The sequence below is a fragment of the Ptychodera flava genome, chromosome 20 (genome assembly GCF_041260155.1).
Source record: "Ptychodera flava strain L36383 chromosome 20, AS_Pfla_20210202, whole genome shotgun sequence".
In the NCBI taxonomy this organism is placed as follows: domain Eukaryota; kingdom Metazoa; phylum Hemichordata; class Enteropneusta; family Ptychoderidae; genus Ptychodera; species Ptychodera flava.
This window is the reverse complement of record NC_091947.1, coordinates 36,942,829-36,968,810: the sequence shown is the minus strand read 5'-3', so window position 1 is coordinate 36,968,810 and position 25,982 is coordinate 36,942,829. Positions and strand designations below refer to the sequence as shown.

Sequence of the window (25,982 nt, the reverse complement as noted above, 5' to 3'; positions counted from 1 at the left end):
GAATTTTTGGGGCTATTTTTACCATTTTTGGTCAAAAAATGTGTTTCTAAAAAAGTACTGGTCTAACAGCTTTGAAATTTGGTATACAGGTGTCTATAGATAAACTAAGTAATATATATTGAATTTCTGATGAAATCTGTAATTTTGTATTTTTGGGGCAATTTTTGCCATTTTTGGTCAAAAAATGATATTTATTGCAACAATGAGGAAATCTGCAATTTGGTATTTTTGCAATTGGGGCAAGTTTTCCATTTTTGGTCAAATAAACGTGGTTCTAGAAAAGTACTAGTCTGATAGCTTTGAAATTCAATATGCAGGTTCCTACAGATGAACTAAATTTGATCTTTTGAAATTATGATGAAATCTGCAATTTTGGTATTTTGGGGGCAATTGTTGCTCATTTTGGTCAGAAAATTTATTCTCAAAAAACTACTCAAAAGCTTTGGTTGACATGTTCTTCGGGATGATCCGATGTGATATATTCAAAGTATGATGAAATCTTCAATTGTGCATTTTTGCAGCTATTTTAGCCACTTTTTTTCTGGCCACTGCATTGAGCTATCAAAGATTTCCACCTTCTTCATCAACATGTGTCAAAAATAGTTATTCTCTACATAAACACAGCGGAGCTATATCGGCCGCTAGGTCGCTTGTTAGTCCCCACGGACACCGTCCGGGGGGACTTATAGGTTTGGTCATGTCCGTGCGTGCGTCCGTGCGTGCGTGCGTGCGTGTGTGCGTGCGTCCGTCCGTTCACGCAGATATCTCAGAGATGCAAGGAGCGATTTCATTCAAACTTGGTACAAGGATTACTTCATATGTCATACAGATGCACGTCGATTTGTTTTGTGATACGATCCAATATGGCCGCCAGGCGGCCATTTTATTACGATTTTTTTATGTACAAAGCCATAACTCAGACATGTTTCAACCGATTTTATTCAAAGTTGGTACAAGGACATTGACCAATGTCATAGATATGCACGTCGATTTGTTTTGTGATACGATCCAATATGGCCGCCAGGCGGCCATTTTATTACGATTTTTTCATGTACAAAGCCATAACTCAGACATGTTTCAACTGAATTTATTCAAAGTTGGTACAAGGACATTGACCAATGTCATAGATATGCATGTCACTTTGTTTTGTGATACGATCCAATATGGCCGCCAGGCGGCCATTTTATTATGATTTTTTCATGTACAGAGCCATAAGTCAGACATGTTTCAACCGATTTTTTTCAAAGTTGGTACAAGATATTGACCACTGTAATAGATATGCATGTCAATTTCTTTTGTGATACGATCCAATATGGCTGCCGTGTGGCCATTTTGTTACAATTTTTTCATGTACAGAGCCATAACTCAAACATATCTCAACCGATTTATTCAAAGTTGGTACAAGGACATTGACCTATGTGATACATATGCACGTCAATTTGTTTTGTGATACGATCCAATATGGCCGCTAGGCAGCCATTTTATTATGATTTTGTCATGTACAGAGCCATAACTCAGACATGTTTCAACCGATTTTTTTCAAAGTTGGTACAAGGATATTGACCAATGTCATAGATATGCATGTCAATTTGTTTTGTGATATGATCCATATGGCTGCCGTGTGGCCATTTGTTACGATTTTTTCATGTACAGAGCCACAATACTCAGGCATATCTCAACCGATTTTATTCAAAGTTTGTACAATGACATTAACCTATGTCATACATATGTACGTCAATTTGTTTCATGATATGATCCAACATGGCTGCATGGCAGCCATTTTGTTACAATTTGTTCACGTCCTTTGGACACGTACGATTTTATTCACCAATTTTATTCAAACTTAGTGCAAGGACATTGACCTATGTCATACATATGCACATTGATTTGTTTTGTGATACAATCCAATATGGCCGCCCGTGTGGCCATTTTTTTTCCCGATTTTTTCATGTCCGGAACCATAACTCAGACATGTATCCAGCGAATTTATTCAAAGTTGGTACAAGGACATTGACTTATTTATACATATGTATGTCGATTGGTTTCACAAGGTGGTCAAATATGGCCACATGATGGCAATTTTGTTATGGTTGTTTCATGTCGAGAGCCTAACTCTGGCAAGTCTCAACTGATCCTATTCAAAGTTGGTACATGGACATTGACTTATGTAATACATATACGGTACGTGTTGATTTTTAGCTCCCATAGCCATATGTATATATGGCAATGGAAGCTATTCTTATAGGCTAGGGAAATGTCTGTATGTATGTATGTCTGTATGTCTGTATGTCTGTGTGTCTGTATGTCTGTATGTCTGTATGTCTGTCCGTCAACATCAAAAACTCCAAAACCGCTGCACATTTCATCTTGATATTTGGTGTGTACATGGATGATGGGCTGTAGATGAGATTTTGTTCAAATGAAGTTGTCATTGCCAAAAATATGCAAATTAAGTGAAAAAATGTAAAAACAGTCAAATTGAAAAAACTCAATAACCACTGAGCAGATTACATGAAAAATTAGCATGTAAGTACTTGGGCTGACGTGAAATGATTGTGCACATCTTGGGTCAGTATCTTGGACTTGCTATTTTTCATGAATTTTTTTGTAATTTTCTCCCATTTTTGGTCAAAAAATCTTCTTCTCTGAAACCACAAGTCCGATTGATTTGAAACTTGGTATGGAAGTGCATAGGAGTGACCTTTCCCAAATTTGGGCAAATCGTGGTGAAATTTGCATATTTTTAGTTTACACGTCCATAGACTCCCATGTATAAGGCAGATCTCCATAGACTCCCATGTATAGGCCACGAAAAATAAAAATTTAGTTTCTCATCGTATTCATATTGCAAAAAGGATGCAGTGACACAATTTTTAGTCCCCACGGATGAAGTCCAGTGGGCTTATAGATTGGGTCATGTCCGTCTGTTCGTCCATCCGTGAGTCCATCCGTTCACGCAGATATCTCGGATATTTTGACAAAATGTCATGTGACCTTGATGACCTTTGATCTCAAATATACATATTTGTCCATAACTCAGTAACCACAAGTGCTACCACCCTTCATATATGGTATGATGGGACACCTTATGACGCCGCATATTGTACCTCATTAATTATGCACATATCTAATTTTGAGCGAGCCAATAGAGCTAGAGGTCTGATTTTTGGTATATAGGATAACTAAGCAAAACAATTTTTTTGACAAAATGTCACGTGACCTCGGTGACCTTTGACCTCAAATATACATATTTGTCCATAACTCAGTAACCACAAGTGCTACAGCCTTCATGTATGGTATGATGGGACACCTTATGACGCCACATATTGTACCTCATTAATTATGTGCATATCTAATTTTGAGCGAGCCAATAGAGCTAGAGGTCTGATTTTTGGTATATAGGGATAACTTAGCAATACATTTTTTTTGACAAAATGTCACGTGACCTCGGTGACCTTTGACCTCAAATATACATATTTGTCCATAACTCAGTAACCACAAGTGCTACACCCTTCATGTATGGTATGATGGGACACCTTATGACGCCGCATATTGTACCTCATTTATTATGCACATATCTAATTTTGAGCGAGCCAATAGAGCTAGAGGTCTGATTTTTGGTATATATGGATAACTTAGCAATACAATTTTTTTGACAAAATGTCACGTGACCTCGGTGACCTTTGACCTCAAATATACATATTTGTCCATAACTCAGTAACCACAAGTGCTACACCCTTCATGTATGGTATGATGGGACACCTTATGACGCCACATATTGTACCTCATTAATTATGTGCATATCTAATTTTGAGTGAGCCAATAGAGCTAGAGGTCTGATTTTTGGTATATAGGGATAACTTAGCAATACAATTTTTTTGACAAAATGTCACGTGACCTCGGTGACCTTTGACCTCAAATATACATATTTGTCTATAACTCAGTAACCACAAGTGCTACACCCTTCATGTATGGTATGATTGGGACACCTTATGACGCCACATATTGTACCTCATTAATTATGCGCATATCTAATTTTGAGCGAGCCAATAGAGCGAGAGGTCTGATTTTTGGTATATAGGGATAACTTAGCAATACAATTTTTTTTACAAAATGTCACGTGACCTCGGTGACCTTTGACCTCAAATATACATATTTGTCCATAACTCAGTAACCACAAGTGCTACACCCTTCATATTTGGTATGATTGGACACCTTATGACACCACATACTGTACCTCAATAATTATGCACATATCTCATTCTGAGCAAGCCAATAGAGCTGGATGTCTGATTTCTGATATATAGGGATAACTATAGGAGAGAAATTTTTTGACCAAATGTCACGTGACCTCGATGTCCTTTTACCTGAAATATATGTTTATGTCAATAAATAAGTAACCACAAGTGCTATGTCCTTTGTATTTAGTAGGATGGGAGACCTTATGACAACACACGCTTTACCTCATTAATTATGTACACATCTAATTCTGGGCAAGCGAATAGAGCTAGAGATCTGATTTTTATGCATATAGGGACTAATTAGCAATATAATTTTTTTTTTCAAAATGCCATGTGACCTCGATGACCTTTGACCTTGATTATACATATATATGCATATCTCAGTAACCACAAGTTCTATACCCTCCAATTTTGCCGGGATATTAGACCTTAAGATGTCACATCTTGCACCTCATTTATAATGCGCATATGTATTTCTTGGCTGGCCAATACTGCTAGAGGTCTGATCTTTTTTCCAGATTTAGAACCATAACTTAGACATGCCTCATGTGTTTCAAATTGGGAACAACGACATAGACCTATGTGCCCATAGATCTCAACATATACACTCCAGTGATACTTCTTAATGACCACATTTTCCTGCCCCATCAAGACTAATACTCCTATTACAAGTGGGGACTATGTCATTGTAAATGACTTGTTACATGATTCTTTGTACATTATTTTTTTCCCCACTCTCCCACCTTTTCTCTTTGTCAAGCCTTCTGGCTGATTTTTTTATTGACATTTGCTAATGTATGTAGAATCTGCTTGTCCCATTGCTATAGAAGTTGATATTCATGTTTCTAAAGTTTACCTCGATTACCTAAGTTGCAAACCTTATTTGCTTTTGTCATTCTTGTTTTTCTGGTTTTACTGTTGAAATCATTGTCATAACATAAATGTAGATAAAGACTTTTGCCAGACATACCACAGTACACTGAACATCACTCAGATGTATCTGAACTGATCTCTTTCAACTTTGCTAGAAGGACATTGTACCATGATTTTATATCAATTTGTGCCTCGCCACAATCCAACTTGGCTGCTCGGTGACCATTTTGTTTTGACTTCTTCAATGATTTAACCATTGCACTGACATGCATGAACATATTCCTTTAAAACTTATACAAAGACAATGCACTGTGATGATTATGAAATATGTATGTATGTCAAACCTGTGTATAGTGGTCACTCAATGGACCAAGAAAAAGTGACCACTATATGGAGGTGGCCTTTCTATAGAGGGTGGGTGTGGCATTACTTTCGGTGTAGGTGGTGCACTAAGTGGTGAATTTAGGGAAAGATTAAAGCAATTATAAAATTCCATAACATCTGTAAAAAAACATAGAACAGCTATTTAGTTTCTGAAAGCTTGTAATGCAAAATGTAAAATCAGTAAAAGTAGACTTATTTCGTGCTTGCCAGTCTGAGCATTTTTTGATAGAGGTCATTGAGAGTCAGATATATTGACCATTATATACAGGTTTTGTACCAAAATGGAGCAATTCCATGTGACCACTGACCACATAAGAGAGGTGGCTGTTCTGTAGAGGGCCTTTAACATGTAAAATGCCACGGGACTGCCACAAAGTGACCACTATAGAGAGGTGACCGCTCTGTAAGGGTGACCACTATGACAGGTTTGACTGTATGTCAAATGGTGTCTTGATAAAATCCAACATGGCCACTTTGTGGCAATTTTGATATGATATTTTCATGTGTGGAGTCATTTGGCAGACTTTTCTAAGCAGATGGATTGCAATTATTTATCAGTATCATATCATGGTCCATGTACTACAATGTATACGTTCATGTCAAGTTGCCCTTATGAAAAGATGTACTACCCATGACATGGATAGCGTGTTGTGGACTTAGTCAGGCCATATGATCTTCAGGTCTCTTGTGTGTCATGCATTTTCAAGTACCGGTATATCAACAAAAAATTGCAACAAAGTCATCAGGAATCAACAGCTCCCAAAAACAGTTGATCCAACAGGGACTTTGTTATCAGAATGACTTATTGCACTCCATTGCATAGGAATTGCAAGTTTCTTTATCACACAGTCTCTGTTTTGAATATCATAGGTAGAAGATGAGCCACCAGTGAAGAGAAAGAAATCAATCAGTAAACAGGAAATACAGCCTAAAGCAGAAAAATTCAGATCAAGAAAAGTAAGTGTGATGTGAAATGAGTTCTCTGGCCAATGGAAAGGTTGCATGTTATACCAAAACCCAGCTGTTAAATGGGAAGTTCACCAACGCTGATTTTACATATGTGCTAGAACTTGGGTCACTTCTTCTGGAAAAGCTGTTTCCGCCACTTATAACTGGCACTATTTTTTACAAAAATGGATAAAAATCTTTGCGGAAGTTGCATTTTAGGCCTTCATCAACTCGATGTATTTTGAATCATGGGAAAAAAGAGCCAAGCTTGGCACTTTCATCATGGGATATGATAGGGACTGTCTTTCAATAGGTATGACATTGTCATTCACGTTCACATCAGGCTGTGCGTATTTGCATAACTTTTTTACTTCAGCCAATTCCTAATTTGCATATTTAATGAACTTTCTTAATTAGGGATATTTATCTGTATTGACGAGACCAAATTTGACGAAACTTGCTATGTACATTAAAGATACTATGATACAACATTGAAAGTCATTAAACATTTTTACTTTAGCCTATTCCTTATTTGCAAATTTAATGAACTTTCCAAATTAAGGATATTTATCTGTCTTGACTAGACCAAAGTTAACAAATTGCTTTGTACATTAAAGATACTATGATATGATCAGTGTACGCGGTAACTTTTTTCTCCTCGCGTACGGCATACGCTTTAGTCTGCTAAAATTGCGTAATGGCTGTATTTGAGTGCGTAATTTCACTTCCGCACTTGATCGATGAAAAAACTGACTGCAAAATACAATGTGCCGTTCAATAAACCTACACTACATATTCGCATTGAACGATGTAAGACTATTTTAATGGAAACAGTTTAACGAACAACTTTAACAACCTGGCTGTGTTTCAAACATGCTGAAACGTAACAGCAAAGGTATACATGCGACCGTCAAAACACATCGGGCAACCCAAAGTTAGAGTTATTGCAGCTTTACCCAGTCTTGATATGCCTTTTGACAGCGGATTTCCGTACATCAGCCGAACCACGGGTAAATGCATTCCGCTTTCCATCTTTTCACATAACTGGCAGTACAGCAGTGTCTTGTTGTTGATTACATCAAAACATAACCATGGATTTTCAGTCTTCCACTGCTCTTGGTAGCCTGCGTGTGGTTGTGGACGGGATTTTTTTGGTAACCGGTGCATCTTCATCACAGCTCACGGTTTCACTGTGGCGCTGATCCCCTGTTGTTGTATCGGCGATAACAGGACAATACGTCGTGGATTCCAACATGGGTTCAATTTCACTGCGCTTCTCCATGTTGTCCATGTTGGGTTGCCCAGTAGGGTCTTTCGATTGACCCTCTGAATCATTTTTTTCACGGACTCGTGGAGCAAAGTTGGAAGAAAATAGAGTTGTTTGCTTCGACGCCATGCTGCATGTGTGCTTTCATCAAATTTGGGGACAGTGAGACGCGATGAGAGAGCACAGTTGGCATTTACATGTAATTTGTTGCAACATTTCTGTCAATCATTCACTTTGTGTTATAAGTGTCAGAAACTATCGCTCGCCTGAAAATTAGCAACGTAATTCATAGGCACAACTGACATGATAACTATGATGCCGATTTTTCAAACCACGCCCAGAGAATCCGAAAGTTTCCACACAAAATGAGTGATTGACAGAAATGTTGCAACAAATTTAATGTCAAACGGGCACTAATCTCGTCTGGTTGTCGCCTAAGCTCAGTCGCGGGGAGTGCTTACTGTTTTCCTTTGCGTATCGAAAACGCATAACAATGAAAAAATGCATAGAAAGTCAATTTCAATGCGTAAATACGCACGTTTTTTGCGTAAACGCGAACTCTGTATGATATTATTGAAAGTCATTTAACATTTTTACTTCAGCCAGTTCCTGATTTGCATACTTAATGAGAACATTTCAGTCAATTCCTAATTTGCATATTTTAATGAACTTTCCTGATTGGGGATATATACTTGGATTTAAAATTAATCTGTGGTGAATATTATTCATTATGTTGATCATAACACTTTCAATGAAGTTGCAAACATGTGGCAAAGGTTCAAATTTACACATAACTGCAGCAATATATAATGAATGCTGGGAATTTATATTTACTGAGTGTGAAAGATCTCCACAGTGCCATTTCTAAATATTGTGTGCAGTGTGCTTGTCAACTTGTCATGTTGCGTACTATATATTTGTAACTTCATACATATAGCTGCAATGATTGTGAATGTGACAGAACTATTTTGGTTAAGTTATGTCCATACATTATGTGCTTTGGTAATGTTATAATTGTTGTCAGTTTTCTTTCAATGCAGACAGATAAAAAGACAGACAAGTGGAAGTCAGCTCAACTTGTAGATGAAAGTGATAGTGAAATTGATGATCAACCAAGCCAGGTATGTGGATCTTGTTCTAATCTGGTCTGTAGGATGTAAGAAATGTGTTAATGACAGTTGATGAAAACAAACTGACAAGTGATTCAGACACTCTTGACTAGAAGTTAAACACATGTCCCTCTGATTTGTACAATGACAGATTACCCTTCTAATAACTTTTTCTTTTCTCAACTTTTATGTAAAGTTTAGACAAGTTTATATTCATAATGTCAAATCAACGTAGCCATTAGAATGACAACATCAAATTTGCTACAATGTGGCAAAGGCACCCCCTTTCCTAATACCCTTTTGTTTGCTCAACTAGATGTTACTAGTCCGATTTTCCTGTAAACTATTCTGTATGGCTAGTTATACAATAGTTTAACCCTTTTCCTGCCAAGTTCATATTTCACCATTGGGTCAGATTCGCTGAAACTAGCGAAGCACAATATGTCCCATTGGCTCAATACTGCTTTCATGGAGTTGAATGATGGGGAAGTGATACTGTCTGGCAGGTAAAGGGTCAAAATTTCATGAAATGCGCTGTCCTCAAAATTGATATTACAAATTATTCAAAAGGGAAAAATTTGAAAAACACTCTTAAAATTATGTTTTCTTAGTTCACCTTTAAGTCTCAGAGATGGTACAAATCAGATTGCATCATGGGATATCTCCAGTACTATAAGGCATGTCTATGTCTCAAAGGAGTCCTCATATTTCTCTCTGTCTGTTTGGTAGTCAAAAGGTGTTTCTTTGGACAGTTGGCTTTCAAACTCAAACTCTGAGGAAATATGAGGCACATCCCATCGTATGCATACAGAGATAATTAAAGAAACTGTATTTCAATGTTCAGTGGTGGTTGGTCTCAACCATTGCTTTTGTGTCTTTGAATTTCATATCATACAGTATATGTTCCTTGCTGCACAGTTCATGTAAATGTCTAAAGATTTGTCTCTGTCTATATTGTTGTCTGTATTGTTTCCATGTGAATGACATGTGACTCTGTTGTCATAATGTATCAAACTTTGACCTTGGGTGTCTGTATGGTTATTTCCTTGTGCAGACACTCAATGATGAAGAATTAGCCAGACAATTACAGCAAGAGGAGGATGGTGGAAGGAGGACAAGGAACAGAATCGTTAAAAAACCAACAACAGCAACAACAACTCAGAAGAAAAAGAAAGAAAGGAAAGGTATAAATTAATTTGCAAAGGATTGTTCTATTTGTTAATGTAAATCATTGTGGCTTCTATTGTGTCAATGACTATTGTTCAGGGCAAGACAGTCCAGTTTGAGCTCATGCGGCGTTCATGTACCAGAGGCTTCAGTGATATCTTACATTACCATTATATGATACGTGTGTTTGTCCAGTGTCTGTTACATATCCAGTGTATGTACACAGATTGATGTCTACAATATGCCAGTACAACTCTCATGTTATTTAGTACTTTGCGTTAGTAGATGAACGCCTTGTGCCTATTATTTTGTTTTGATTGTAGCTTGCATAATAAGCAATGAATTTGATTACTGGATCCAGAATGTGCTGAATATTTTGATTGTGGCTGTCCTGAATTTTAATGGAATTAAATGAAACTACAGTAATGTTAATACATTATAAGCTAAGAATGACACATAAGATATTTGGCAGGTTACTAATGGTTATAATACATGGTTATTCACAAAATACCAGGATTTATGTCCGAGTACATTGTGCAGCGGAGGTATTGTCCAAGATGCATAGCGTCTAGGACAATACCGTAGTGTAAGATGTACGAGGACATAAATCCCGGTATTTTATGAATAACCTTATTATTATACACCTTGTTAGTCAAACTTTACCTGAAAAAAGTCAAAATTTAGGCGTTTTTATATGCTTCTCACGCACTGCACTAAGCGATGGTGAGCAGACTGGGAACGCGTTCAGCGCGTCCGCAAAGCGCACAGAACGAAATTTCAACCCGCACTCCGCAGTGCACGTGTTAGAAATTTTACTTCACTCAAATTCACCGGTTTTGGACTGACCATGATTTACTTTGTGAAGTACTGAATGTTAAGAAGTACATATTTTTGTAGCAAATGTAAAATAGTCTCTTCTTTTTGCTCGTGTTAACGTAAAGGTGTTTTGCGGTCAAAGGTCAAATAGCATCCAATAACACCTAAAGTTACTCTACTCCACATCAAAGTTATTGGACTGAGCGTCCCCTGATACCGAAACTTACTGTACAACAAAACTCCATAGGTTACAGACGTAGGTGTATAATAATTATTAAACCCCACGGACACCGTCCGGGGGACTTATAGGTTTGGTCATGTCCGTGCGTGCGTCCGTGCGTGCGTGTGTGTGTGCGTCCGTCCGTCCGTTCACACAGATATCTCAGAGATGCAAAAAGCGATTTCATTCAAACTTGGTACAAGGATTACTTCATATGTCATACAGATGCACGTCGATTTGTTTTGGGATACGATCCAATATGGCCGCCAGGCGGCCATTTTATTACGATTTTTCATGTACAGAGCCATAACTCAGACATGTTTCAACTAATTTTATTCAAAGTTGGTACAAGGACATTGACCAATGTCATAGATATGCACGTCAATTTTTAATGTGATACGATCCAATATGGCCGCCAGGCGGCCATTTTATTACGATTTTTTCATGTACAGAGCCATAACTCAGACATGTTTCAACCAATTTTATTCAAAGTTGGTACAAGGACATTGACCAATGTCATAGATATGCACGTCAATTTGTTTTGTGATACGATCCAATATGGCTGCCAGGCGGCCATTTTATTACGATTTTTTCACGTACAGAGCCACAACTCAGACATGTTTCAACCGATTTTATTCAATGTTGGTACAAGGACATTGACCACTTTCATAGATATGCACGTCAATTTGTTTTGTGATACAATCCAATATGGCCGCTAGGCGGCCATTTTATTACAATTTTTTCATATACAGAGGCATAACTCAGGCATATCTCAACCGATTTTATTCAAAGTTGGTACAAGGACATTGACCAATGTCATAGATATGCACGTCAATTTGTTTTGTGATACGATCCAATATGGCTGCTGTGTGGCCATTTTGTTACGATTTTTTCATATACAGAGGCATAACTCAGGCATATCTCAACCGATTTTATTCAAAGTTGGTACAAGGACATTGGCCTATGTCATACATATGTACGTCGATTTTTTATGTGATACGATCCAATATGGTCGCTATGCAGCCATTTATTACTATGTTTTCATGTACAGAGCCATAACTCAGACTATTTCCACCAGTATCATTCAAAGTTGACATTGACCTATTTCATACATATGCTCGTCAATTTGTTTCACGTCATGTAGCAGTAACATGTCAATTATTGAAGTTTCGTAAGTAGGCTGATATGTCAAGAAATATGTACTGCATCAAATTCATGAAACTTTATACAGATGTTAACTGATGTTAAGCTCACATTGCTTTAACATTGAAAAAGACATTTATCAGTGTCATTTTAATTAATTTGTAATTGCATAAGTAATGAACTTTCCTAATTAGGGTGATATAGCCACAAAGTAATACAACGTCAAATGTGATGAAACTTGATACAGATGTTGATCTCATAGTGTTGTAAATACTGCGTCAAACTTTATGAAATATGGTACCAGTGATAATCTGTTAAGTGTTAGAATTGTATGCAAAAATGTTTTGCAACATCCTGTTGATTAATTCCTAGTTGACTCATTTTATGAACTTTAGGATGGTGGCCTACATTGGTTCTAGGTTTTCATCACCATGGAACTCATTCTTGGCCATTGAGCGCCATCTGTATCAAAGTATTTTTATCACAGACCTAATTAATGAAGAGGACTCTATCCTCTCTGAGGACATGTAATCAAAGTACCCATTATTAACAAGTGGGGACTGTGTCATCAACGATGACTTGTTGATATATTGTCATGTGCTTTTGTATAAAATCGAGATTTCTATCTATGAAAATACAAATTGGGGATGTACTGTCTTCAGGATGGCACATAGCATGATTTCTGATTTAACCCCCGCTGGCCGTAGAAACTGAACACTTGTTAATCTGATGATATCTATATACAAAAATTATAAATGTTATAGTTGCAGTTTAGGATTTACTTTGATATTTAGTAAAGTTTGAATAGCAGTGATGCAAGAACTAAATGTGATCACGCCTGTATGTATCAAATACAGGCCAGTATACAGTGCATAGCCATACACTGTTGATATGCCAGTATGCATGTGCATAGCCATACACTGTTAATATGCCAGTATACAGTACGTAGCCAAACACTGTTAATATGCCAGTATAGCCACACACTGTTAATATGCCAGTATAGCCACGCACTGTTAATATGCCAGTATGCATGTGCATAGCCATACACTGTTAATATGCCAGTATACAGTACGTAGCCAAACACTGTTAATATGCCAGTATAGCCACACACTGTTAATATGCCAGTTTATTACATGCCTCGATATGAGTACAAATCAATGCGATGATTTGAATAGGAACATCCGGGGAGTTAGCGGGCCTGTGAAAGATGTACTGACCGGTTTCCATGGTTACCCGGTCCAGTGAAGCCCTTCGACGTTTTCGACGTCAAAGTAGATGCTTAACGCCAGATGTAAAATATCCATGCGCGCACTGCTATTTTGGCTTTTGCTAAAATCTGTTTGATGCTAGTAGATAACGGTAAAATTGTTTCAAAATACCCGGCATGTAACTAAATGTCATATAGCATTAACTGTGAAGAGGCATGTAATAAAAATATTAATAAAAATATTATTGCCTGAATACATGAGTTTATGCGCCCTCGCAGCAGGAGACAATTTGCCCTCCTTTAATACCCAAGGAAATAGGTATAATGGACGATAGTGATACTCAATAGTTTGGTGACCTATTGACAGCCCGTTTAACTCTCAGAGTTGTATGCAAATTTTGATAGTCGTCATGACAATGATAGGACCTTCTCATCCCAGCACTGAGACATACGGTAGCAGGGCTAAAAATAGACCATGGGGTTTCTGTAGGGAGGAGGTCTGTGTAATTGTGATTGATGTTTAAAATGCAAGTTCAACACAAATGCATTTTCATTGGCCATCATTTCCTGTGCCTGTCATTCAAGTGCCAATACTATTCTTATGCATGTGTGCATCATACAGATTGTCTGTGCAGAGTCATTACCGATACGATTTACGTGAACGAGCAAAGCTGGCCTTCATTGACCGTTGATTTCGTTTAACAAATCAGACGGCGCTTGCAGTATTCTTTTGGTCGAGCACTTCTCCAACAGACGTAGCGCTAGCAGGAGAGTCTGCTGGTGAGAAACGGACGAATAGTGTGGGTTGCCCCGTGGATGTACTTACTTTGTTAACATGTTGTGTTAGTGGATAAGGGGCAGAGATAAGGGATAGCAGGGGGACCGCTATTCGATTTTAATGAATCCAGTTGTGACGTCAGAGTGTGCATACCATGACCAAACTGAGGGTGTGGCCTAAGTTTAGCGAATTGACCCCAAATTGACCCTGCACTTAGAAATATAAAAAGTTAGCACTCGCGCATACTTTTATGTAGAAATTCTGTTGCAAGTATAACAATATTGCTACCCGGAAGCTAAATAGCTCAGTAGTACAGGTTGATTTCACCAGACTTTTAATATGCCGGTATACAGTACATAGCTGTACACTGTTAATATGCCAGTACTGGTATGTGGTATATAGCCATACACTATTAATATGCCAGTACACAATACATAGCCACGCACTGTTAATATGCCAATATACAGTACCATGCCACACACTGTTAACGATGCGACTCAGGTTTAAAGGTCAATTTTAGCAATTTTTTTTTGTTTCAAATTTCGAACCCCTGACACGTCTTTCTTTTGGCAAAAAGTGTTGGGTCACATCGTAGCAGGAAATTCCTGAAATATTACTAACATGGCAAACTATCAGCTACATCACGTGCCATTATTTCCCTTTTGTCTCAACGGTCGCGGATTACCGACCACGATATCTTTGATAAACACACAGAGATTATGTATAGTCTTCCGGTATAGTGCGCATGCGCTATCTTCAACGCTATGCTCTGCGTTCTCAGCTCTGCTGATATCAGTAAGGCTCCAGCAGACCAAGCCGGCGCTCGTGCTCAGTACCGTCAAAAAAGTAAGCAAGGGCAACTAAAGCAAACCTGAAAAAGACGGCAATGTGTGCAAAGGTCGATTTAAATGTAAAACAGTCAGACTTTGGCTCATACTGCAACGACAATCAAGAATGTAGTGAAGAGTCAGATTTGGCCGAGGACATAGTCGTTAATGGAGACGTGCTCAGTTCAACATCAATGAAAGTATTTGACACATGCTGCTTTTCAAACACAGTAGGCTACGCTGATTGCGTACCCGAGTCCTAAAATTAGCCTGAGCGAGTATGAAACTTGGGCTAATGTGCAGCATTGAATAAGCTCTTATCCAATTGCGTAGCTGAATCTTACCAATATAATTAAAACAATACAAATAGACTCCCTAAGTCGCTGTGAATAGTGACAATGGCCCAATCAGAGAAACAGCTTATTCAACACTGCACATCAGCAGTGAAACTTCTCTTAGTTGCGATAATTTTATCTCTCTGGCTGTACATGCTTGGTGTTAGTATTGTGTTCTTTTATATTTTTAAACTCGGAGTTTCATCTTTCGATTGTGCAGCCTTTTTGTGTCTGCTCAGGTACGATTGCTCAAACCTTGAGCAACACCGTACCCGGCAACATGCGACATTTATATCAAGGAGTTTCCCAAGCGAGTGCATGAGTTCATACACACATTATGCAGATTCACAAGAGCAAGTTCGCCGATATGCCAATTTTTCAAAACGAAATGGAAATATTTTGTTATTTCATGCCTTTTCTTTCTTTAAATATAACCCAAAAATTAAATTATGTCAAAGTACACGTGGATTGCGAGAGTTCACAAATGATTTCTGTGGAAAGTTGTGTTGTCTGAACTTGTCAATTACCCGCAGACTCAACAGCTGCTAGCTGGACCACAAACCCGGCTCAACTTCTAGAAATGCCGAAACTAGTAACTTGTGCTATATGGGGTTGATTTCACGCAAGGCAAACGTACAGTCAGAAAATATTAGCAAGGATTTGTAGTCATGCTCTGTGGAACTTCATTAACTTTCTGAAAAATTCGTGTTCACTGCATACGACGACGGCCCATAGACTGACCAGACAATGATCGGTCCGGTCAGCATTAGTTGACTTTGCTTTTCTTTTCTTTTTCACTGGTTCTATTATACAGTGGTGAGATTAGCTGTGCATAGAATTTCAGCTTACGATGAATAAAGAATTGGTGAAAAAATATAGTCAGTCATCAAAACTTTGATTAAAAGTAACAACGTGAAAAAATCTCCGAAATAATTATATGTGCACTGGTATTGTAAAAGTCGAGTGCAACCTCCCGATTGCGTGACTCCACTGTAGACTAGTTGATACTCTGTCTCTCGGAACATGCTGTCAGTGACAGCCTGCACTGTTCTATGCTACGGCATGAGTATTAGTTTGATAAAATCAGTACTCTATGTACACAAGAACACATATAAATAAAGTTTGAAAAAATAACCTGAGTCAATTTCTCCCGTCGTAACGAAGAGTGACAAGTCTGCAGCGCAGTGCAAATGCTAAGAAAATACATTTTTACAACTGACATTTTATTTTGTCAAGAGTTACATGTATTCGTCTCATCTTGAGGTAGGAAAACTAGCAACTGACGTCCCGTTCGCACAGATGTTGGCGCTAACATGAACTTGACAATCACTTCTCACAAAGAACATGCATAATTTGCTGATCGCAAGACAGGAAGTATACAACTTGAGTCAAGAACAAGTGAATGCCCAACGCAATCGCATGACAACAGCACACAGGTCTCAATCGGATAGAATATTTTACACAAGTTTCGACATCTTCATCTTGACCGTGAACTCTGGTAACCGGATTGTAACCGTTGAGACAAGAATATACAGTTAATATGCTAGTTAAACGTTCAACAAATGGATTAACTCGCTAATTAACCTTCTGTGTTTGTTAGTCCCCACGGACACCGTCCGGGGGGACTTATAGGTTTGGTCATGTCCGTGCGTGCCTCTGTTCACGCAGATATCTCAAAGATGCCTGGAGCGATTTCATTCAAACTTGGTACAAAGATTACTTCATATGACATACATGTGCACGTCGATTTGTTTTGTGATAAAATCCAATATGGCCACCATGCGGCCATTTTATTATGATTTTTTCATGTACAGAGCCATAACTCAGACAGGTTTCAACCAATTTTATTGAAAGTTTGTACAAGGACATTGACCTATGTCATACATATGCATCTTAATTTGTTTCACAACATGATCAAATATGACTGCATGGCGGCCATTTTGTTACAATTTTTTCATGTCCTTAGCCATAACTCAGGCATATCTCAACCGATTTTATTCAAAGTTGGTACAAGGACTTTGACCTATGTCATGCATATGCACATGGATTTGTTTTACAATAAGATTGAATATGGCTGCATGGCGGCCATTTTGTTATGTTTTGATATTTAGTGTACAGGTTCCTAGGGTTTATGTTAATTTTGGGGGCAAGTTTTGTCATTTTTGGTCAAAAAATTTGTTTCTCAAAATTTACCAGTCTGATTGCTTTTATATTTATTAAACAGGTTTCTAGGGTTTATGTTAATATGATATATTGAAATTCGGTTGAAATCTGGAGTTTTGAATATTTGGGGCAACTTTGCAAAACTGTCAATTTATGCAGGAATATCTTTCATTTTGCATTTTTAAGATTTTTCTTGATAATTTGATACCTACTGGAACGAAGAGTATATAACATGGTGATTTAGTGAGCATTTGAAATAGTAAACTGTATTTGGTGTTGAAATGCCTTAAAAAATCATTAGAATTTATAGAAAACATAGCTTAGGTGATTTGAACAGGTTTGGTTTCCAACAAATATATTCCAAAATTTTTTCTATGTTTAAAAGTATCAAGGTTGTATGCAGTTGACACACTTCCTGCCATCTGGTCATTGCATATCTCATGCAAAGATGGTCAACACAAAGGGGTGGACCATTTGATATCCTGGGGGGATTCCTGGCAGATTTTGAAAAAAATCCCAAACAAATGTCAATAAAAAAATCAGCCAGAGAAGGTTTGACAAAAAGAAAAGGTTGGAGAGTGGGGAAAAAGAATGTACAATGGATCTGATAAAAAGATAATGTACCTTATCAGTCTTCCAGACACCCCCTCCCTTTATCAAAATGTCCACCCCTGATGTATTTTTGCAGGCAATTAACCATGCAGTGTATATTAGTTTAAAATGTCAAATTAGTGAAGGATTTGAAAGGAATAGTCTAGTTCACCACAGTTAAATTTCTTAACTTTATCTCTTGTGTCATCATCCTTGTGTAATTGGTTAAGTTTGTAAGTTGTTCCAGATGTGGATGCACCAGTTGTTCTGGGAGAAAACAATGTTTACTTTTCCCTGTAGGATTTTTGAGTTAATGATGGTATGTTGAAATCTCTCCATGTATCTGGTGTATGGGCAAAGTGTAAACATTGGTTGCATGTTATGTATTTCAGTCTATAAATATTGTAAATGAAAAAAGTCAAGAACAGTTTGCTGTATGCTTGTAAAAGATAACATATTTGTCAATATATAAACTTCCTTGCAGATTGATTGTCTTAAAAATTATCACAGAAGTAGAAAAGGAAAAGAAACAAATCAAATTGCTGTAACATAATTCACCCTTAGTGCCTGTAGGCCTGTATTTAACTATTTTATCATTACATTCAGCTGTTTGTTATATCTTTATCACTCTCCATGGGCCAAGGCACACTTGAGGGCCAATGTCATCACTCTGTGCCAGTATGGGTACTCAGTCTGTCCATGTTTCATGCAATTGTTGGCTTGTTTTGATAACTATATTTTTAATCACAGCTTTGAAAGTACATAAATATAAGCATCAAAATAATCATGCAAAACCAAGGCCATCGTCAGTATCAGATATTACTTGCAGACTACTCCCATGAACAGTGTTAAAGTGGCACTCCCACTTTGTAACATTTCTAAAACACATTTTTTTTAGTGCCAACAGTCGATGTTTGACGTGGGGACTGCGCGCGGATCGCGAGATATTGATAAAAACATGTCTTCAAAAAAGTAAAAGTTTGAATTCCGGTGGCCCACCTAAATTCAGCTTCCGAACATCGAACGTTCGGCACTGGGGCCATTGTCAACTTAGCTATGGAGTACGAGTCTACACTGACGCTGCTGTACGCCACAGTACCACTTGCGGTGGTGATCGGTCATGCCTCGTGGGAGAAAGCTGAGTCTTATTGACTTGGTGAAAAAACGAAAAACAATTTTTGCTGATTCCACCAGAATTCGCATAGGTGACTTGCCCGGTTACGTGCGGTTGATACATAGCGGCCACTGCGTGGTATGCATAGACGCATACCACGCGCGTGGCGAACCACATGTACTGTGTGGCACACAACAAAATGTAGTCATCGGAGGCGGCTAATATTTAACACGTGAAAACTGATGTTTATGTGGTATTGGTTAAAAATATAATACAACTGATTTAGAATAATGAAAACGACAAAAGCTAAGGAGAAGTTTTAAAAAACTTACTTGAGGTAAAGGCATAATGCTGTACATGTATATAAAGTCTTTGCAGTGGGAAGTAAATTAATTGTGTCGTCCGAACTTTTTATAGAGTCCCTAGAATACCGTCAATCAGCACAAAACAAACCCTCGGGGGATTTCGGGTCAAAATCAGAAACGATCGTAAAACTTTGGGATGTGAAAAATACGCTCGGGAAATGACATGTTTTTATCGATATCTCCCGATCCAGGCGCAGTCACCACGTCAAATATTGACCGTTGGCATTAAAAAAATGTGTTTTAAAAATGTTACCAAGTGGGATTGCCTCTTTAATGTATAAATCATCTTCATAATTGGTGTAGACTTCATGATTGGTAATTTTAACAGTCCCGATCATCAACAACACGATAAAAACCAATGAACACTATACATGTGATGTGGTACATTTGTAAAATTACTTGTGATAGACCATGATTTCACCAGCCAGCAAAATCAAAGTCAGCTCGCTGTCTCCCCTTGGGAAATCAGACTTGATAATCCCATAACAGATTCAGGTCACACATGGAAGCAAGAAAGAGGGCACATTTTACTACCCATATCTGACACAGTGGGCAGTCCACCATGTATGAAGCGAGCAGAGTGTATAGGTAAGAGAAAGGCAGACAGAAAAAACCTTGTAGACAACGAAACTTGTTTGGTTGTCCCTGAATAATTCCCTGTGTTCAGAATTTACAAGAGGGTGCCACGCCTATGTTACCTTATTCAGGGAGAATACTGGGATTTAGGTTGGGGGAGTTGTGACCATTTATCAAGGTTGGAATTACTTGGCAGTGGACTTGTGACCTGAACGCTGGCATCAGAGGAAATTTGCACAAAAATTGCTTGATGCTTAATGTGCAGGAGAGGTGCCTGGATGGATGCCATGTATATTGAATGCAAGGCACGTCTTATGTGGGTTGATGGACCGTTTTCACAAAGAGGAAAATTATCCCCTATTATGTGTTGCAGCTTGTACGGTCCGTGTACCCAAATCCTCCAAATCGCTCATACACGGACCACCATTGGCAGTAAGTTATGTCTTTGACACAAACCAAATGGCCATTTTCAGGGCCACCACATTTCCCGCAAAGAGAACTGCCGTTAACAGTACACTGGCTTTTTGGCCTAAGTACACACACACATACCTTGTACCTCATGTATGTGCATTGTCACAAGCATACCGGTAGTCTCACAAAAATATGATAAAAGGCTTACGAGACTAAATTACGGCAGTATGCATTCGACTGTTTTCAGGTTTGTATTGATTGAATGTTCTTTATTTGAGGATTTGTTGCATTGTGTATATCGTAGGTGATCCGGTGTATACAGCAAATGTTTGATCATAAGCACCTTCTGCGCATCACTTTGTGATTGACAGCAGTTTGAAATGGTCAACGACTATGTTGTTAATGCCATCGACCACGTACAGAAACAAACTTTTCATCAATAAATCACTTGAACCTGAAAAATAGACAGTATTTCGCTCACAATGCTATTTCCAAAGTATTCACGAGAGGTACTGTGGTGGCAGAGAGCTATATTTATTTGCAAGGAATAGATGTATGCCAGTTTTCTGGATCAGTTGCTCGTGTGGCTTCCATGTGTCAGTCATTCGAAACAATGAACCCACTGAAGTTAAGCTGCCTTTTGTACCCAAGGAATGGCTTTAAGTTCAAGGCTATTTTATTATGCAATGCACGGGACATATTATGCCTTACTGGTTTTTAACAACTTGACCTTATGGTGACAGTATACGATAGATAGCCACACATACCGGTATATGAACTTGGCAGGATAACTTATAAGGCTAAAAGATGGGTGTGTCATACATAGATGTGAGCTTCTTGGCATATAACTTAACCTGTTTGCCCCAATGCCCTGTAAACAGATCCACACTGACCATTGCTAACAATGGCTTTTGGCCAAACCATGGTAGTGAAAGGGTTACAGGACAAATGTAAGACAAATTGATTTGTTTGTTTCTCAATTTTCAAATAAGAGTTCTGATAATCTAACATTTTCAGTCAAGCAAATTATATAATTTGTCAGTATTTTGATGCCAATGTTTCAGTGCAACCATTACATCTCTTTTAATATTTGTTGATTCAGGAAAATCAGGATACAGTGCAGAAATGGTACTGTCTCCAGAACTGGCGGAAATCATGGGAACTGATAGAGTAAGTAAGAATTAAGAATTGTTCACTTTGATTAATTAGTTAAATCATTCAGTCAAGATGGTCAATGTAAATTCCATATTACTTTCAGTGGTAACAGACAGGAATAATATTTAATATGTAATTATTCCATTGATATATATTTTTGGCCGTAATAAAGGTGTGTTCATTGACATTAAGATAGTCTGCTCTTGATATCACCAAATAATGGATACTTCAAATATACTGATAGTTTCTGTAATAAGGAAGTCACTAATTGACAAGTTCAATTTTAAAATTTCAAATTTCACATTTCAACCTAAAAATTCAAAAGTGTGTTTGGACAGAAGTTAATGAAACAACTGATTATGATTGCAGATGGCAAGACATGATGTCGTAAAGCGAATGTGGGAAATCATCAGAGAAAGAGAATTAATGGTAAGCTATTTGAGTTCTTCATTTGTCAGATCTTTATAGGGCATTGTATCAGAATTCAATTTGCAAATATTCTAAAGTATACAACTATCTATCTGTCTGTGTGTTGTTAAGTTGCATTTGGCATGTCAACGGATAAATAAATATTGTAGTTATTCAACACTCAAGTAATACACCACACCTACAGGTATAGGACAAGATTTGGACCAGTTCATGACATATATTGACTAGGGATAGTGAGTGCATATACAGGGTGGTATACCCATTGCTGAAGTGCTGTTATCTTGAAATTCTGTTGTCAAATGTTAAAAGGGGATTTTTCTCTGAGATCGTATGTGTATCCCAACTGTGCTATATCCCGAACATAGCTCTGTTATTTACACGTCTTGACCAAATAGAGTGCTGTATTTACACTATCAATATACTGATTAAATGCAATTCATAATTTTGCATGTTTTGTTCATTGATATGTCATACATGATAACAGAATGTACTCAATGATTGATTACACCTGCAGTGTCTGTCCGTTCATGCAGTTGTCACTTATTTGTATTTTATCTCAATCGTTTTGCAGGATCCAAAAAATAAGCAATTCATGCTTTGTGATGATCAGCTGTTCAGAGTATTTGGTAAGTTGATGAATACCTGGTTTCTATGGTAGCACAATAGTTTCAACTCTTCACCCATCAGTATCACTATAATACTCAGTAACAATTGTTTTCTCGCTTTGTTTATGTTCTGTAGGAAAGAAGAGAATACGTACATTTGGCATGATGAAATACTTAAAAACTCACATCAAAGATCCAGTTTATCTAGCTGATAATTAAACTTTTATATTCTTACCAGAATACTTGAACTAGTAAACACTGCCTTGATGGAGATACCATTATGTCGACATGTACTTTGAAATACATTTACCCTGAGTTTTCAGTTGACGTCCAACAGAAAACTGGAAAAAATTTTCATTTTGAATAGATAAAACGGACACAATACTGCCTTTAAACACAGTAAGGCTACGATATATGTTTTATACAGAGATTTATGATTGTCTGTTCTGTCAGTGAGAGAGTTGTGACAGGCCATAGATAAATTGCTATAAGTTGATATAAAGTAAAGATCATGGTTGATGCACTGATATTTTTTCCACTTGAAGCCTTTACATGCATTAGGTAAATTGTCAAACAACACGGTGATGTGCTCATGTCACTGTTCATATATAGCTATCAATACATTGTCAAACAACACAGTGATGTGCTCATTTCACTGTTCATAAATAGCTATCAATAAATTGTCAAACAACACAGTGATGTGCTCATGTCACTGTTCATATATAGCTATCAATACATTGTCAAACAACACGGTGATGTGCTCATGTCACTGTTCATATATAGCTATCAATACATTGTCAAACAACACAGTGATGTGCTCATGTCACTGTTCATATATAGCTATCAATACATTGTCAAACAACACAGTGATGTGCTCATTTCACTGTTCATATATAGCTATCAATACATTGTCAAACAACACGGTGATGTGCTCATTTCACTGTTCATATATAGCTATCAATACATTTGGGGATAGAGTGGAATTGTAGAGAATTGTAAACTGTTAAATTGGAACAGTAGTATAGGATACCACTTAGAGCAGATTGTAAAGAAATGTCTTTACAGTCTCAATAGCTGCTTGAACAGAATAAAAAGTTGCCCTTTGATTTAACAGTATGGTTTTGTTCTGACTCTATATTTTGTTGTTGTAAACACTTGAAAGTTCTATATTATGTCATTTGTTTTATTGACTGAGAAAACAAAGTTCAGAAGAAATGACTTTCTATTATATCACAAAGTTTGAGCCCTGCTTCCATTGCCAGTGATGTTCACTCATTTAGCAATGCAGCATATTTTCATGGATTGTGAAACTTTACATTGATAAATTTAAACTACTGGTATATCAAGCTAAGCTTGAATCAAAAAACATGTAAAGCGAGATAAGATGGTTATGTCAAATGAAAGCTGTCACCAGTATCAGGCAAGACAGATAACATGATTAATGCAGGTAATTACTGACAACAATTCCATCTGTACACAAATATTTTCAGAACAGGGATCTCGGATGTCAGTCATCTACTACAATATTTGCATCCATCATTTGATGTAAATCCTTTTGCACTATGCCTACCTGTTTTAATTCGTGTTATTAGAGTAAAGATGTTACAGAAGCAGTAAATTTATTTGTTTATTCTTTCACATTAAACTTCAAATGTTATACCAAATCCTAAAATGAGCACTTTATCAACAGTACCGTTCCTGAGTGTCAGCCTCTTGTGTAACTGTATGGAGTATCTACTAATGTCAAGTTGCCAGACGTGTGAAAGAAAATGAGGAATCGTCAGCAGCAAATTTTTACAATCCACATTACAGCATACACAATACCTTATTTCAAGAACAACTCACTTTTATTTACAGTATTAGTTTCTTTGCATTACAAACACTTATAAACTTCAGTGGTTTCATGTTTGAAATAAAAAAAATACTCAAAGATTTTCCGTTGGTTAGCTGCTTCAATTAGTTTGCTGTGCCTTTAGGGCAATTTCTGCAGAGCTGCGTGTGTTATGCAAGGATACCCAGGATTGAAAATAAATACTTGTATTTCAAACATATAGGAAGTTATTCCAATAGCTAATATAACAGACCCTTGATCAAGCACGCTTTGGTTTTATCCTGTCATGTTGTGAGCTGACATTAGACCTGAATTAAAAAAAACCCAGGGGTGATGAGTTGGACTGGTGTAAAGGGAAACAGTCAAGTGATGAGTTGGACTGTTGTACAGGGAAACAGTCAGGTGATGAGTTGGACTGTTGTACAGGGAAACAGTCAGGTGATGAGTTGGACTGTTGTACAGGGAAACAGTCAGGTGATGAGTTGGACTGTTGTACAGGGAAACAGTCAAGTGATGAGTTGGACTGTTGTACAGGGAAACAGTCAGGTGATGAGTTGGACTGTTGTACAGGGAAACAGTCAAGTGATGAGTTGGACTGTTGTACAGGGAAACAGTCAGGTGATGAGTTGGACTGTTGTACAGGGAAACAGTCAGGTGATGAGTTGTACAGGGAAACAGTCAAGTGATGAGTTGGACTGTTATACAGGGAAACAGTCAAGTGATGATTGGACTGTTGTACAGGGAAACAGTCAAGTGATGAGTTGGACTGTTGTACAGGGAAACAGTCAGGTGATTAGTAGGACTGTTGTACAGGGAAACAGTCAGGTGATGAGTTGGACTGTTGTACAGGGAAACAGTCAGGTGATGAGTTGGACTGTTGTACAGGGAAACAGTCAGGTGATGAGTTGGACTGTTGTACAGGGAAACAGTCAGGTGATGAGTTGGACTGTTGTACAGGGAAACAGTCAGGTGATGAGTTGGACTGTTGTACAGGGAAACAGTCAGGTGATGAGTTGGACTGTTGTACAGGGAAACAGTCAGGTGATGAGTTGGACTGTTGTACAGGGAAACAGTCAGGTGATGAGTTGTACAGGGAAACAGTCAAGTGATGAGTTGGACTGTTGTACAGGGAAACCGTCAAGTGATGAGTTGGACTGTTGAAATGGAAACAGTCAAGTGATGAGTTGGACTGTTATACAGGGAAACAGTCAAGTGATGAGTTGGACTGTTGTACAGGGAAACAGTCAGGTGATTAGTAGGACTGTTGTACAGGGAAACAGTCAGGTGATGAGTTAGACTGTTGTACAGGGAAACAGTCAGGTGATGAGTAGGACTATTGTACAGGGAAACAGTCAGGTGATGAGTTGGACTGTTGTACAGGGAAACAGTCAGGTGATTAGTAGGACTATTGTACAGGGAAACAGTCA

At 37.8% G+C, this 25,982-nt stretch overlaps 2 protein-coding genes across 2 annotated transcripts in view; both read left to right on the top strand.

The window, feature by feature from the left end:
• The window catches only part of LOC139120855 (uncharacterized), a 36,441-nt gene extending 11,782 nt beyond the window's left edge, over window positions 1–24,659 (top strand). Inside the window, exons 4-10 of the mRNA XM_070685459.1 lie at window positions 6,369–6,455; window positions 8,754–8,834; window positions 9,877–10,006; window positions 21,638–21,705; window positions 22,060–22,119; window positions 22,691–22,745; window positions 22,861–24,659. Coding sequence (XP_070541560.1) covers window positions 6,369–6,455; window positions 8,754–8,834; window positions 9,877–10,006; window positions 21,638–21,705; window positions 22,060–22,119; window positions 22,691–22,745; window positions 22,861–22,943 — 564 coding nt within the window. The 3' untranslated portion in view covers window positions 22,944–24,659. The remainder of the gene's footprint in view (window positions 1–6,368; window positions 6,456–8,753; window positions 8,835–9,876; window positions 10,007–21,637; window positions 21,706–22,059; window positions 22,120–22,690; window positions 22,746–22,860) is intronic.
• Window positions 24,660–24,888: 229 nt separating this feature from the next.
• Window positions 24,889–25,716, top strand: LOC139119593 (uncharacterized). The gene has a single exon (XM_070683437.1). It carries the CDS (start codon window positions 24,889–24,891, stop codon window positions 25,714–25,716), a length of 828 nt encoding a protein of 275 aa, XP_070539538.1.
• Window positions 25,717–25,982: the final 266 nt, after the last annotated feature.

What these genes read in the sequence shown, in the direction of transcription:
- LOC139119593 (XM_070683437.1), top strand. Translation starts at nt 24,889, where the DNA reads ATGAGTTGGACTGGTGTAAAGGGAAACAGTCAAGTGATGAGTTGGACT.